This window comes from Rhineura floridana, chromosome 18 (genome assembly GCF_030035675.1).
Source record: "Rhineura floridana isolate rRhiFlo1 chromosome 18, rRhiFlo1.hap2, whole genome shotgun sequence".
Lineage (NCBI taxonomy): Eukaryota > Metazoa > Chordata > Lepidosauria > Squamata > Rhineuridae > Rhineura > Rhineura floridana.
In genome coordinates, this window is record NC_084497.1 from 5,469,664 (window position 1) to 5,486,397 (window position 16,734).

At 37.2% G+C, this 16,734-nt stretch overlaps 1 protein-coding gene across 1 annotated transcript in view; it reads right to left on the reverse strand.

The window, feature by feature from the left end:
* The window catches only part of COMP (cartilage oligomeric matrix protein), an 84,550-nt gene that overhangs the window by 12,108 nt on the left and 55,708 nt on the right, over positions 1 to 16,734 (reverse strand). Inside the window, exons 10-11 of the mRNA XM_061601877.1 lie at positions 1,397 to 1,556; positions 164 to 282 (exon numbers count right to left, since the gene is read on the reverse strand). Coding sequence (XP_061457861.1) covers positions 164 to 282; positions 1,397 to 1,556 — 279 coding nt within the window. The remainder of the gene's footprint in view (positions 1 to 163; positions 283 to 1,396; positions 1,557 to 16,734) is intronic.

Here is a 16,734-nt window from a genome sequence, read left to right on the forward strand (position 1 = left end):
TGCTGATCTTCTCATAGATAAGTGTGGGAGGAATCTTCAGGTTGTGAGGAACACAGTTTGGAACAGTGGATCTCCTGATTTGGCAAGATAAAACCTGCCCCCCTCCCATGACCCATTTACACCCACGCCACCAGCTCAGCTTCCCACCTGAGCGTGCACTTACCTGGTCTGGGTTCCTGACCAAGGGGCAGCTGTCGCACACGTCTCCGACGCCGTCGCCGTCGCTGTCCTTCTGGTCCGGGTTGGGAATCCTGACGCAGTTGTCCCTGTTGTTTGTAACCCCTGTGGAGAGGCGAGTGACAAAACAACTGGGGTGAATCAAAAAAGAGTGGCACGTCACCTTGGCTGAAAAGTTAGAGAGGACTTGAAAAGTTCAAAAGCTCCCTCCTGAGCAGAAGCCAGGAGGGAGGATCTCTCATCCTAAAAAGAGGCCTGCGTACGAGAAAATGGCTCTTCAAAAACAGTAAGCACGATCCACAGTTCTTGTATTAAAAATAATTATTTTTTTCCCCTGCTGTCCAATTAATTTGATGTCCCTTTTCGATTGAGTAAAGTAAAGTAATGCTCAAGATTCTACAACAAAGGCTATTACCGTATATGGAGCGAGAAATGCCAGACGTCCAAGCTGGATTTAGGAAGAGGCACCAGATCATATCGCAAACATACGCTGGACAATGGAACGGAGCAAGGAATTTCAGAATGAAATCACCCTGTGCTTTATAGATTACAGCAAAGCCTTTGACTGTGTAGATCATGAAAAACTATGGAATGCTTGAAAAGAAATGGGGGTGCCACAGCATTTCCTCCAAGCCCTGTCTGTGGTAACTTCTCTTAAACTTGGGGCAGGGCCTTTTTAAAAATGGTAGCTGGCCCCCTCCTGAGTCCAGCCTCTCGGGATATTACACCGATCGCCTCCTCCATAATATCAACCACCTTGGGCCCTGGGAATGACAGGGGAGCCTCTCACGGTGGTGCTGCCCACCACTGGGAGCTGCCCTGTTGGCACTGATCCACTACAGGAGCTTCTCAGTGGTGGCTCTCCATTTCTGGAATGCCCTCCCTGGTGAGACACGCCAGTCTCCCTCATTAGTCACTTTCAGGAAGAATTTAAAACCATTACCCGGACATTTGATGGCTGAAAGCTACTGTTCTTGACAACCTGGAAGTTATTAGCCAGGAGGACATGTGGTTGTTCTTTAGATGTTTCCATTTAATTTTTAATGGCATTGTTTTAACATTTTGGTATTTGCCGCCCTGGGCTCTTTTGGGAAGAAGGGCAGTATAGAACTATTATTATTATTAGGTTGGTCCAACTCGAGAGCAGTCCCAGTGAAAGGAATCCTGCTCTTCGGCCAAAAAAAAAGGCAAAAAACTCCAGGGAACGGCCAGCACTCACTGTCTCCGTCCATGTCGTCGTCGCACAGGTCCCCCTGCCCGTCCTTGTCACTGTCACGCTGGTCGTTGTTCTTCACGTTGCGGCAGTTGTCACAGGCATCACCAAAGTTGTCCTGGTCCACGTTGCGCTGGTCTGCGTTGCGCACGAACACGCAGTTGTCCTGGAGAAGGAGAGAGGAGGAGCTGTCAAGAAAGGGGGTCGCAGCGACAGGAGGCCCAGAGCTTTACGCTGCCAGATCAGGGCTCAGGCTCATCTCCCGCGCAAACTTCTGTATCCTCTGCAGGGTCCATTCACTCAAAGCTCCCAGGGCGGGTTACAATAATTTTAAAACACATAATTAAAAACAGTTAAATACAACCTAAATGACCTCACAGAAAATAGGGTGGGTCCTAAAAATATACCTCCCGGGTGTCAAAGGCCAGGGTAAAGAGATGCATCTTCAGCATTCACTGAAAGTTGTACAGTGAAGTTGCCAGGGGCACCTGGGTGGGGAGGGAGATCCACAGCGTAGGGGCCACCACAGAGAAGGCCCTCTTCCAGGCCACCCCCTCAATCATCCGAGGGTGGCAGAATGACCCAAAGGGTCCCCTCTGCCAATCTCAACACCCAAGAGGGTTTGTAGGGAAGGAGGCGGTCTCTCAGATATTTGGGACCTACGTCGCTTAGGGCTTTAAACACTAATGTGAACACCTTGAACTGGGCACAGAAACAAACTGGCAAACAAAGCCAGCTGTGTCCAAAGTTGGGCGCAGTACTCAAGATGAGGCCTGACCAGAGCTGAATAGAGGGGAACTAGCACACCGCACAATTTGGAAACTATGCTTCTGTTAATGCAGCCTAAAATAGCATGTGCCTCTTGCGCACCTGCATCGCACTGTTCCCTCATATTCAGCTTGTGATCAAAAACAATTCCAACATCTTGCTCTCCTCCATGACAAGGTAGATAGATAGGAAAATTAGATAGATAGATTAGATAGATCTTCAGAATATATATATATGGAGAGAAGGACGATGATAGACGGACGGACGGACGGATGGAAAGAGAGAGAGAGAGAAAGAGACATATCTTTAGAATATATATATATATATGGAGAGAAGGACGATGACAGACAGACAGACAGACAGACAGATAGATAGATAGATAATGTATGTGTGCTAGGTATGTGAGAGAGAGGTATGTGAGAGAGAGGTATGTGAGAGAGAGTCAATATCTATATACACATCGGTGGGATATCGATCAGATAGAGATAGGATGTGTGTGAGCTAGATATGTGATAGTTATACAGATGTATATAGATAGAGAGAGGATGTGTGTTAGATATGTGATAGTTACATAGATGTACAGAGAGAGAGAGAGGATGTGTGTGTGTTAGATATGTGATAGTTATATAGATGTATATAGATAGAGAGAGGATGTGTGTTAGATATGTGATAGTTACATAGATGTATATATATAGAGAGAGGATGTGTGTTAGATATGTGATAGTTACATAGATGTACAGAGAGAGAGAGAGAGGATGTGTGTGTGTTAGATATGTCATAGTTACATAGATGTATATATATAGAGAGAGGATGTGTGTGTGTTAGATATGTCATAGTTACATAGATGTATAGAGAGAGAGAGAGAGGATGTGTGTGTGTTAGATATGTCATAGTTACATAGATGTATATAGAGAGAGAGAGGATGTGTGTGTGTTAGATATGTGATAGTTACATAGATGTATAGAGAGAGAGGATGTGTGTGTGTTAGATATGTGATAGTTACATAGATGTATATATATAGAGAGAGGATGTGTGTGTGTTAGATATGTGATAGTTACATAGATGTATATATAGAGAGAGAGGATGTGTGTGTGTTAGATATGTGATAGTTACATAGATGTACAGAGAGAGAGAGGATGTGTGTGTGTTAGATATGTCATAGTTACACAGATGTACAGAGAGAGAGAGAGAGGATGTGTGTGTGTTAGATATGTCATAGTTACATAGATGTATATAGAGAGAGGATGTGTGTGTGTTAGATATGTCATAGTTACATAGATGTATATATAGAGAGGATATGTGTGTGTTAGATATGTCATAGTTACATAGATGTATAGAGACAGAGAGGATGTTTGTGTGTTAGATATGTCATAGTTACATAGATGTATATAGAGAGAGAGAGGATGTGTGTGTGTTAGATATGTGATAGTTACATAGATGTATAGAGAGAGAGAGAGGATGTGTGTGTGTTAGATATGTGATAGTTACATAGATGTATATAGAGAGAGAGAGGATGTGTGTGTGTTAGATATGTGATAGTTACATAGATGTATATAGAGAGAGAGAGGATGTGTGTGTGTTAGATATGTGATAGTTACATAGATGTATATAGAGAGAGAGGATGTGTGTGTGTTAGATATGTGATAGTTACATAGATGTATATATAGAGAGAGAGGATGTGTGTGTGTTAGATATGTGATAGTTACATAGATGTATAGAGAGAGAGAGAGAGGATGTGTGTGTGTTAGATATGTCATAGTTACATAGATGTACAGAGAGAGAGAGAGAGAGGATGTGTGTGTGTTAGATATGTGATAGTTACATAGATGTACAGAGAGAGAGAGAGAGGATGTGTGTGTGTTAGATATGTGATAGTTACATAGATGTACAGAGAGAGAGAGAGAGGATGTGTGTGTGTTAGATATGTGATAGTTACATAGATGTATATATATAGAGAGAGGATGTGTGTGTGTTAGATATGTGATAGTTACATAGATGTATATATATAGAGAGAGGATGTGTGTGTGTTAGATATGTGATAGTTACATAGATGTATAGAGAGAGAGAGAGGATGTGTGTGTGTTAGATATGTGATAGTTACATAGATGTACAGAGAGAGAGAGAGGATGTGTGTGTGTTAGATATGTGATAGTTACATAGATGTATATATAGAGAGAGAGGATGTGTGTGTGTTAGATATGTGATAGTTACATAGATGTATATATATAGAGAGAGGATGTGTGTGTGTTAGATATGTGATAGTTACATAGATGTAAAGAGAGAGAGAGAGGATGTGTGTGTGTTAGATATGTGATAGTTACATAGATGTATAGAGAGAGAGAGGGGATGTGTGTGTGTTAGATATGTCATAGTTACATAGATGTATAGAGAGAGAGAGAGAGAGAGGATGTGTGTGTGTTAGATATGTCATAGCTACATAGATGTATATATAGAGAGAGAGGATGTGTGTGTGTTAGATATGTGATAGTTACATAGATGTACAGAGAGAGAGAGGATGTGTGTGTGTTAGATATGTCATAGTTACATAGATGTATATAGAGAGAGGATGTGTGTGTGTTAGATATGTGATAGTTACATAGATGTACATATATAGAGAGAGAGAATGTGTGTGTGTTAGATATGTCATAGTTACATAGATGTATAGAGACAGAGAGGATGTTTGTGTGTTAGATATGTCATAGTTACATAGATGTATAGAGAGAGAGAGAGGATGTGTGTGTGTTAGATATGTGATAGTTACATAGATGTATATATATAGAGAGAGGATGTGTGTGTGTTAGATATGTGATAGTTACATAGATGTATATATATAGAGAGAGGATGTGTGTGTGTTAGATATGTGATAGTTACATAGATGTATATAGAGAGAGAGAGGATGTGTGTGTGTTAGATATGTGATAGTTACATAGATGTATATAGAGAGAGAGAGGATGTGTGTGTGTTAGATATGTGATAGTTACATAGATGTATATATAGAGAGAGAGGATGTGTGTATGTTAGATATGTGATAGTTACATAGATGTATATAGAGAGAGAGAGGATGTGTGTGTGTTAGATATGTGATAGTTACATAGATGTATATATATAGAGAGAGGATGTGTGTGTGTTAGATATGTGATAGTTACATAGATGTATAGAGAGAGAGAGAGGATGTGTGTGTGTTAGATATGTGATAGTTACATAGATGTACAGAGAGAGAGAGAGGATGTGTGTGTGTTAGATATGTGATAGTTACATAGATGTATAGAGAGAGAGAGGGGATGTGTGTGTGTTAGATATGTCATAGTTACATAGATGTATAGAGAGAGAGAGAGGATGTGTGTGTGTTAGATATGTCATAGCTACATAGATGTATATATATAGAGAGAGGATGTGTGTGTGTTAGATATGTGATAGTTACATAGATGTACAGAGAGAGAGAGGATGTGTGTGTGTTAGATATGTCATAGTTACACAGATGTACAGAGAGAGAGAGAGAGGATGTGTGTGTGTTAGATATGTCATAGTTACATAGATGTATATAGAGAGAGGATGTGTGTGTGTTAGATATGTCATAGTTACATAGATGTATATATAGAGAGGATATGTGTGTGTTAGATATGTCATAGTTACATAGATGTATAGAGACAGAGAGGATGTTTCTGTGTTAGATATGTCATAGTTACATAGATGTATATAGAGAGAGAGAGGATGTGTGTGTGTTAGATATGTGATAGTTACATAGATGTATAGAGAGAGAGAGAGGATGTGTGTGTGTTAGATATGTGATAGTTACATAGATGTATATAGAGAGAGAGAGGATGTGTGTGTGTTAGATATGTGATAGTTACATAGATGTATATAGAGAGAGAGAGGATGTGTGTGTGTTAGATATGTGATAGTTACATAGATGTATATAGAGAGAGAGGATGTGTGTGTGTTAGATATGTGATAGTTACATAGATGTATATATAGAGAGAGAGGATGTGTGTGTGTTAGATATGTGATAGTTACATAGATGTATAGAGAGAGAGAGAGAGGATGTGTGTGTGTTAGATATGTCATAGTTACATAGATGTACAGAGAGAGAGAGAGAGAGGATGTGTGTGTGTTAGATATGTGATAGTTACATAGATGTACAGAGAGAGAGAGAGAGGATGTGTGTGTGTTAGATATGTGATAGTTACATAGATGTACAGAGAGAGAGAGAGAGGATGTGTGTGTGTTAGATATGTGATAGTTACATAGATGTATATATATAGAGAGAGGATGTGTGTGTGTTAGATATGTGATAGTTACATAGATGTATATATATAGAGAGAGGATGTGTGTGTGTTAGATATGTGATAGTTACATAGATGTATAGAGAGAGAGAGAGGATGTGTGTGTGTTAGATATGTGATAGTTACATAGATGTACAGAGAGAGAGAGAGGATGTGTGTGTGTTAGATATGTGATAGTTACATAGATGTATATAGAGAGAGAGAGGATGTGTGTGTGTTAGATATGTGATAGTTACATAGATGTATATATAGAGAGAGAGGATGTGTGTGTGTTAGATATGTGATAGTTACATAGATGTACAGAGAGAGAGAGAGGATGTGTGTGTGTTAGATATGTGATAGTTACATAGATGTATAGAGAGAGAGAGGGGATGTGTGTGTGTTAGATATGTCATAGTTACATAGATGTATAGAGAGAGAGAGAGAGAGAGGATGTGTGTGTGTTAGATATGTCATAGCTACATAGATGTATATATAGAGAGAGAGGATGTGTGTGTGTTAGATATGTGATAGTTACATAGATGTACAGAGAGAGAGAGGATGTGTGTGTGTTAGATATGTCATAGTTACACAGATGTACAGAGAGAGAGAGAGAGGATGTGTGTGTGTTAGATATGTCATAGTTACATAGATGTATATAGAGAGAGGATGTGTGTGTGTTAGATATGTCATAGTTACACAGATGTACAGAGAGAGAGAGAGAGGATGTGTGTGTGTTAGATATGTCATAGTTACATAGATGTATATAGAGAGAGGATGTGTGTGTGTTAGATATGTCATAGTTACATAGATGTATATATAGAGAGGATATGTGTGTGTTAGATATGTCATAGTTACATAGATGTATAGAGACAGAGAGGATGTTTGTGTGTTAGATATGTCATAGTTACATAGATGTATATAGAGAGAGAGAGGATGTGTGTGTGTTAGATATGTGATAGTTACATAGATGTATAGAGAGAGAGAGAGGATGTGTGTGTGTTAGATATGTGATAGTTACATAGATGTATATAGAGAGAGAGAGGATGTGTGTGTGTTAGATATGTGATAGTTACATAGATGTATATAGAGAGAGAGAGGATGTGTGTGTGTTAGATATGTGATAGTTACATAGATGTATATAGAGAGAGAGGATGTGTGTGTGTTAGATATGTGATAGTTACATAGATGTATATATAGAGAGAGAGGATGTGTGTGTGTTAGATATGTGATAGTTACATAGATGTATAGAGAGAGAGAGAGAGGATGTGTGTGTGTTAGATATGTCATAGTTACATAGATGTACAGAGAGAGAGAGAGAGAGGATGTGTGTGTGTTAGATATGTGATAGTTACATAGATGTACAGAGAGAGAGAGAGAGGATGTGTGTGTGTTAGATATGTGATAGTTACATAGATGTACAGAGAGAGAGAGAGAGGATGTGTGTGTGTTAGATATGTGATAGTTACATAGATGTATATATATAGAGAGAGGATGTGTGTGTGTTAGATATGTGATAGTTACATAGATGTATATATATAGAGAGAGGATGTGTGTGTGTTAGATATGTGATAGTTACATAGATGTATAGAGAGAGAGAGAGGATGTGTGTGTGTTAGATATGTGATAGTTACATAGATGTACAGAGAGAGAGAGAGGATGTGTGTGTGTTAGATATGTGATAGTTACATAGATGTATATATAGAGAGAGAGGATGTGTGTGTGTTAGATATGTGATAGTTACATAGATGTATATATATAGAGAGAGGATGTGTGTGTGTTAGATATGTGATAGTTACATAGATGTAAAGAGAGAGAGAGAGGATGTGTGTGTGTTAGATATGTGATAGTTACATAGATGTATAGAGAGAGAGAGGGGATGTGTGTGTGTTAGATATGTCATAGTTACATAGATGTATAGAGAGAGAGAGAGAGAGAGGATGTGTGTGTGTTAGATATGTCATAGCTACATAGATGTATATATAGAGAGAGAGGATGTGTGTGTGTTAGATATGTGATAGTTACATAGATGTACAGAGAGAGAGAGGATGTGTGTGTGTTAGATATGTCATAGTTACATAGATGTATATAGAGAGAGGATGTGTGTGTGTTAGATATGTGATAGTTACATAGATGTACATATATATAGAGAGAGAATGTGTGTGTGTTAGATATGTCATAGTTACATAGATGTATAGAGACAGAGAGGATGTTTGTGTGTTAGATATGTCATAGTTACATAGATGTATAGAGAGAGAGAGAGGATGTGTGTGTGTTAGATATGTGATAGTTACATAGATGTATATATATAGAGAGAGGATGTGTGTGTGTTAGATATGTGATAGTTACATAGATGTATATATATAGAGAGAGGATGTGTGTGTGTTAGATATGTGATAGTTACATAGATGTATATAGAGAGAGAGAGGATGTGTGTGTGTTAGATATGTGATAGTTACATAGATGTATATAGAGAGAGAGAGGATGTGTGTGTGTTAGATATGTGATAGTTACATAGATGTATATATAGAGAGAGAGGATGTGTGTATGTTAGATATGTGATAGTTACATAGATGTATATAGAGAGAGAGAGGATGTGTGTGTGTTAGATATGTGATAGTTACATAGATGTATATATATAGAGAGAGGATGTGTGTGTGTTAGATATGTGATAGTTACATAGATGTATAGAGAGAGAGAGAGGATGTGTGTGTGTTAGATATGTGATAGTTACATAGATGTACAGAGAGAGAGAGAGGATGTGTGTGTGTTAGATATGTGATAGTTACATAGATGTATAGAGAGAGAGAGGGATGTGTGTGTGTTAGATATGTCATAGTTACATAGATGTATAGAGAGAGAGAGAGGATGTGTGTGTGTTAGATATGTCATAGCTACATAGATGTATATATATAGAGAGAGGATGTGTGTGTGTTAGATATGTGATAGTTACATAGATGTACAGAGAGAGAGAGGATGTGTGTGTGTTAGATATGTCATAGTTACACAGATGTACAGAGAGAGAGAGAGAGGATGTGTGTGTGTTAGATATGTCATAGTTACATAGATGTATATAGAGAGAGGATGTGTGTGTGTTAGATATGTCATAGTTACATAGATGTATATATAGAGAGGATATGTGTGTGTTAGATATGTCATAGTTACATAGATGTATAGAGACAGAGAGGATGTTTCTGTGTTAGATATGTCATAGTTACATAGATGTATATAGAGAGAGAGAGGATGTGTGTGTGTTAGATATGTGATAGTTACATAGATGTATAGAGAGAGAGAGAGGATGTGTGTGTGTTAGATATGTGATAGTTACATAGATGTATATAGAGAGAGAGAGGATGTGTGTGTGTTAGATATGTGATAGTTACATAGATGTATATAGAGAGAGAGAGGATGTGTGTGTGTTAGATATGTGATAGTTACATAGATGTATATAGAGAGAGAGGATGTGTGTGTGTTAGATATGTGATAGTTACATAGATGTATATATAGAGAGAGAGGATGTGTGTGTGTTAGATATGTGATAGTTACATAGATGTATAGAGAGAGAGAGAGAGGATGTGTGTGTGTTAGATATGTCATAGTTACATAGATGTACAGAGAGAGAGAGAGAGGATGTGTGTGTGTTAGATATGTGATAGTTACATAGATGTACAGAGAGAGAGAGAGAGGATGTGTGTGTGTTAGATATGTGATAGTTACATAGATGTACAGAGAGAGAGAGAGAGGATGTGTGTGTGTTAGATATGTGATAGTTACATAGATGTATATATATAGAGAGAGGATGTGTGTGTGTTAGATATGTGATAGTTACATAGATGTATATATATAGAGAGAGGATGTGTGTGTGTTAGATATGTGATAGTTACATAGATGTATAGAGAGAGAGAGAGGATGTGTGTGTGTTAGATATGTGATAGTTACATAGATGTACAGAGAGAGAGAGAGGATGTGTGTGTGTTAGATATGTGATAGTTACATAGATGTATATAGAGAGAGAGAGGATGTGTGTGTGTTAGATATGTGATAGTTACATAGATGTATATATAGAGAGAGAGGATGTGTGTGTGTTAGATATGTGATAGTTACATAGATGTACAGAGAGAGAGAGAGGATGTATGTGTGTTAGATATGTGATAGTTACATAGATGTATAGAGAGAGAGAGGGGATGTGTGTGTGTTAGATATGTCATAGTTACATAGATGTATAGAGAGAGAGAGAGAGAGAGGATGTGTGTGTGTTAGATATGTCATAGCTACATAGATGTATATATAGAGAGAGAGGATGTGTGTGTGTTAGATATGTGATAGTTACATAGATGTACAGAGAGAGAGAGGATGTGTGTGTGTTAGATATGTCATAGTTACACAGATGTACAGAGAGAGAGAGAGAGGATGTGTGTGTGTTAGATATGTCATAGTTACATAGATGTATATAGAGAGAGGATGTGTGTGTGTTAGATATGTGATAGTTACATAGATGTACATATATATAGAGAGAGAATGTGTGTGTGTTAGATATGTCATAGTTACATAGATGTATAGAGACAGAGAGGATGTTTGTGTGTTAGATATGTCATAGTTACATAGATGTATATAGAGAGAGAGAGGATGTGTGTGTGTTAGATATGTGATAGTTACATAGATGTATATATATAGAGAGAGGATGTGTGTGTGTTAGATATGTGATAGTTACATAGATGTATATATATAGAGAGAGGATGTGTGTGTGTTAGATATGTGATAGTTACATAGATGTATATAGAGAGAGAGAGGATGTGTGTGTGTTAGATATGTGATAGTTACATAGATGTATATAGAGAGAGAGAGGATGTGTGTGTGTTAGATATGTGATAGTTACATAGATGTATATATAGAGAGAGAGGATGTGTGTGTGTTAGATATGTGATAGTTACATAGATGTATAGAGAGAGAGAGAGAGGATGTGTGTGTGTTAGATATGTCATAGTTACATAGATGTACAGAGAGAGAGAGAGAGAGGATGTGTGTGTGTTAGATATGTGATAGTTACACAGATGTACAGAGAGAGAGAGAGAGGATGTGTGTGTGTTAGATATGTGATAGTTACATAGATGTATATATAGAGAGAGAGGATGTGTGTGTGTGTTAGATATGTGATAGTTACATAGATGTACAGAGAGAGAGAGAGAGGATGTGTGTGTGTTAGATATGTCATAGTTACATAGATGTACAGAGAGAGAGAGAGAGAGGATGTGTGTGTGTTATATATGTGATAGTTACATAGATGTACAGAGAGTGAGAGAGGATGTGTGTGTGTTAGATATGTGATAGTTACATAGATGTACAGAGAGAGAGAGAGGATGTGTGTGTGTTAGATATGTCATAGTTACATAGATGTATATATAGAGAGAGAGGATGTGTGTGTGTTAGATATGTGATAGTTACATAGATGTATATATATAGAGAGAGGATGTGTGTGTGTGTTAGATATGTGATAGTTACATAGATGTACAGAGAGAGAGAGAGAGGATGTGTGTGTGTTAGATATGTGATAGTTACATAGATGTACAGAGAGAGAGAGAGGATGTGTGTGTGTTAGATATGTCATAGTTACATAGATGTACAGAGAGAGAGAGAGAGAGAATGTGTGTGTGTTAGATATGTGATAGTTACATAGATGTACAGAGAGAGGAGAGGATGTGTGTGTGTTAGATATGTCATAGTTACATAGATGTATATATAGAGAGAGGATGTGTGTGTGTTAGATATGTCATAGTTACATAGATGTACAGAGAGAGAGAGAGAGGATGTGTGTGTGTTAGATATGTCATAGTTACATAGATGTATATAGAGAGAGAGATGATGTGTGTGTGTTAGATATGTGATAGTTACATAGATGTACAGAGAGAGAGAGAGGATGCGTGTGTTAGATATGTGATAGTTACATAGATGTACAGAGAGAGAGAGAGAGGATGCGTGTGTTAGATATGTGATAGTTACATAGATGTATATATATAGAGAGAGGATGTGTGTGTGTTAGATATGTGATAGTTACATAGATGTACAGAGAGAGAGAGAGGATGTGTGTGTGTTAGATATGTGATAGTTACATAGATGTACAGAGAGAGAGAGAGAGGATGTGTGTGTGTTAGATATGTCATAGTTACATAGATGTATATAGAGAGAGAGATGATGTGTGTGTGTTAGATATGTGATAGTTACATAGATGTACAGAGAGAGAGAGAGGATGTGTGTGTGTTAGATATGTGATAGTTACATAGATGTACAGAGAGAGGAGAGGATGTGTGTGTGTTAGATATGTCATAGTTACATAGATGTATATATAGAGAGAGGATGTGTGTGTGTTAGATATGTCATAGTTACATAGATGTACAGAGAGAGAGAGAGAGGATGTGTGTGTGTTAGATATGTCATAGTTACATAGATGTACAGAGAGAGAGAGAGGATGTGTGTGTGTTAGATATGTGATAGTTACATAGATGTATAGAGAGAGAGAGAGGATGTGTGTGTGTTAGATATGTGATAGTTACATAGATGTACAGAGAGAGAGAGAGAGGATGTGTGTGTTAGATATGTGATAGTTACATAGATGTATATATAGAGAGAGAGGATGTGTGTGTGTTAGATATGTGATAGTTACATAGATGTACAGAGAGAGAGAGAGGATGTGTGTGTGTTAGATATGTGATAGTTACATAGATGTATATATATAGAGAGAGGATGTGTGTGTGTTAGATATGTGATAGTTACATAGATGTATATATATAGAGAGAGGATGTGTGTGTGTTAGATATGTGATAGTTACATAGATGTACAGAGAGAGAGAGAGGATGTGTGTGTGTTAGATATGTGATAGTTACATAGATGTACAGAGAGAGAGAGAGAGGATGTGTGTGTGTTAGATATGTCATAGTTACATAGATGTACAGAGAGAGAGAGAGAGGATGTGTGTGTGTTAGATATGTCATAGTTACATAGATGTACAGAGAGAGAGAGAGAGAGGATGTGTGTGTGTTAGATATGTCATAGTTACATAGATGTACAGAGAGAGAGAGAGAGGATGTGTGTGTGTTAGATATGTCATAGTTACCTAGATGTATATATATAAAGAGAGAGGATGTGTGTGTGTTATATATGTGATAGTTACATAGATGTACAGAGAGAGAGAGAGAGGATGTGTGTGTGTTAGATATGTCATAGTTACATAGATGTACAGAGAGAGAGAGAGAGAGGATGTGTGTGTGTTATATATGTCATAGTGACATAGATGTATAGAGAGAGAGAGAGAGGATGTGTGTGTGTTAGATATGTCATAGTTACATAGATGTATATATATAGAGAGAGAGGATGTGTGTGTGTTAGATATGTGATAGTTACATAGATGTACAGAGAGAGAGAGAGAGAGGATGTGTGTGTGTTAGATATGTCATAGTTACATAGATGTATATATAGAGAGGATATGTGTGTGTTAGATATGTCATAGTTACATAGATGTATAGAGAGAGAGAGGGGATGTGTGTGTGTTAGATATGTGATAGTTACATAGATGTATATATATAGAGAGAGGATGTGTGTGTGTTAGATATGTCATAGTTACATAGATGTATAGAGAGAGAGAGAGAGGATGTGTGTGTGTTAGATATGTGATAGTTACATAGATGTACAGAGAGAGGATGTGTGTGTTAGATATGTCATAGTTACATAGATGTATATATATAGAGAGAGGATGTGTGTGTGTTAGATATGTGATAGTTACATAGATGTATATATATAGAGAGAGGATGTGTGTGTGTTAGATATGTGATAGTTACATAGATGTATATATAGAGAGAGAGGATGTGTGTGTGTTAGATATGTGATAGTTACATAGATGTATATATATAGAGAGAGGATGTGTGTGTGTTAGATATGTGATAGTTACATAGATGTACAGGGAGAGAGAGAGGATGTGTGTGTGTTAGATATGTGATAGTTACATAGATGTATATATAGAGAGAGAGGATGTGTGTGTGTTAGATATGTGATAGTTACATAGATGTATATATATAGAGAGAGGATGTGTGTGTGTTAGATATGTCATAGTTACATAGATGTATAGAGAGAGAGAGAGAGGATGTGTGTGTGTTAGATATGTGATAGTTACATAGATGTACAGAGAGAGGATGTGTGTGTTAGATATGTCATAGTTACATAGATGTATATATATAGAGAGAGGATGTGTGTGTGTTAGATATGTGATAGTTACATAGATGTATATATATAGAGAGAGGATGTGTGTGTGTTAGATATGTGATAGTTACATAGATGTATATATAGAGAGAGAGGATGTGTGTGTGTTAGATATGTGATAGTTACATAGATGTATATATATAGAGAGAGGATGTGTGTGTGTTAGATATGTGATAGTTACATAGATGTACAGAGAGAGAGAGAGAGGATGTGTGTGTGTTAGATATGTCATAGTTACATAGATGTATATATATAGAGAGGATGTGTGTGTGTTAGATATGTCATAGTTACATAGATGTACAGAGAGAGAGAGAGAGGATGTGTGTGTGTTAGATATGTCATAGTTACCTAGATGTATATATATAAAGAGAGAGGATGTGTGTGTGTTATATATGTGATAGTTACATAGATGTACAGAGAGAGAGAGAGAGGATGTGTGTGTGTTAGATATGTCATAGTTACATAGATGTACAGAGAGAGAGAGAGAGAGGATGTGTGTGTGTTATATATGTCATAGTGACATAGATGTATAGAGAGAGAGAGAGAGGATGTGTGTGTGTTAGATATGTCATAGTTACATAGATGTACAGAGAGAGAGAGAGAGGATGTGTGTGTGTTAGATATGTCATAGTTACATAGATGTATATATATAGAGAGAGAGGATGTGTGTGTGTTAGATATGTGATAGTTACATAGATGTACAGAGAGAGAGAGAGAGAGGATGTGTGTGTGTTAGATATGTCATAGTTACATAGATGTATATATAGAGAGGATATGTGTGTGTTAGATATGTCATAGTTACATAGATGTATAGAGAGAGAGAGGGGATGTGTGTGTGTTAGATATGTGATAGTTACATAGATGTATATATATAGAGAGAGGATGTGTGTGTGTTAGATATGTCATAGTTACATAGATGTATAGAGAGAGAGAGAGAGGATGTGTGTGTGTTAGATATGTGATAGTTACATAGATGTACAGAGAGAGGATGTGTGTGTTAGATATGTCATAGTTACATAGATGTATATATATAGAGAGAGGATGTGTGTGTGTTAGATATGTGATAGTTACATAGATGGACAGAGAGAGAGAGGATGTGTGTCAGATATGTCATAGTTACATAGATGTATAGAGACAGAGAGGATGTTTGTGTGTTAGATATGTCATAGTTACATATATGTATATATATAGAGAGAGGATGTGTGTGTGTTAGATATGTCATAGTTACATAGATGTATATATATAGAGAGAGGATGTGTGTGTGTTAGATATGTGATAGTTACATAGATGTACAGAGAGAGAGAGAGAGGATGTGTGTGTGTTAGATATGTCATAGTTACATAGATGTACAGAGAGAGAGAGAGAGAGAATGTGTGTGTGTTAGATATGTGATAGTTACATAGATGTACAGAGAGAGAGAGAGGATGTGTGTGTGTTAGATATGTCATAGTTACACAGATGTAAAGAGAGAGAGAGAGAGAGGATGTGTGTGTGTTAGATATGTCATAGTTACATAGATGTATATAGAGAGAGAGATGATGTGTGTGTGTTAGATATGTGATAGTTACATAGATGTACAGAGAGAGAGAGAGGATGCGTGTGTTAGATATGTGATAGTTACATAGATGTACAGAGAGAGAGAGAGAGGATGCGTGTGTTAGATATGTGATAGTTACATAGATGTATATATATAGAGAGAGGATGTGTGTGTGTTAGATATGTGATAGTTACATAGATGTACAGAGAGAGAGAGAGGATGTGTGTGTGTTAGATATGTGATAGTTACATAGATGTACAGAGAGAGAGAGAGAGGATGTGTGTGTGTTAGATATGTCATAGTTACATAGATGTATATAGAGAGAGAGATGATGTGTGTGTGTTAGATATGTGATAGTTACATAGATGTTCAGAGAGAGAGAGAGGATGTGTGTGTGTTAGATATGTGATAGTTACATAGATGTACAGAGAGAGGAGAGGATGTGTGTGTGTTAGATATGTCATAGTTACATAGATGTATATATAGAGAGAGGATGTGTGTGTGTTAGATATGTCATAGTTACATAGATG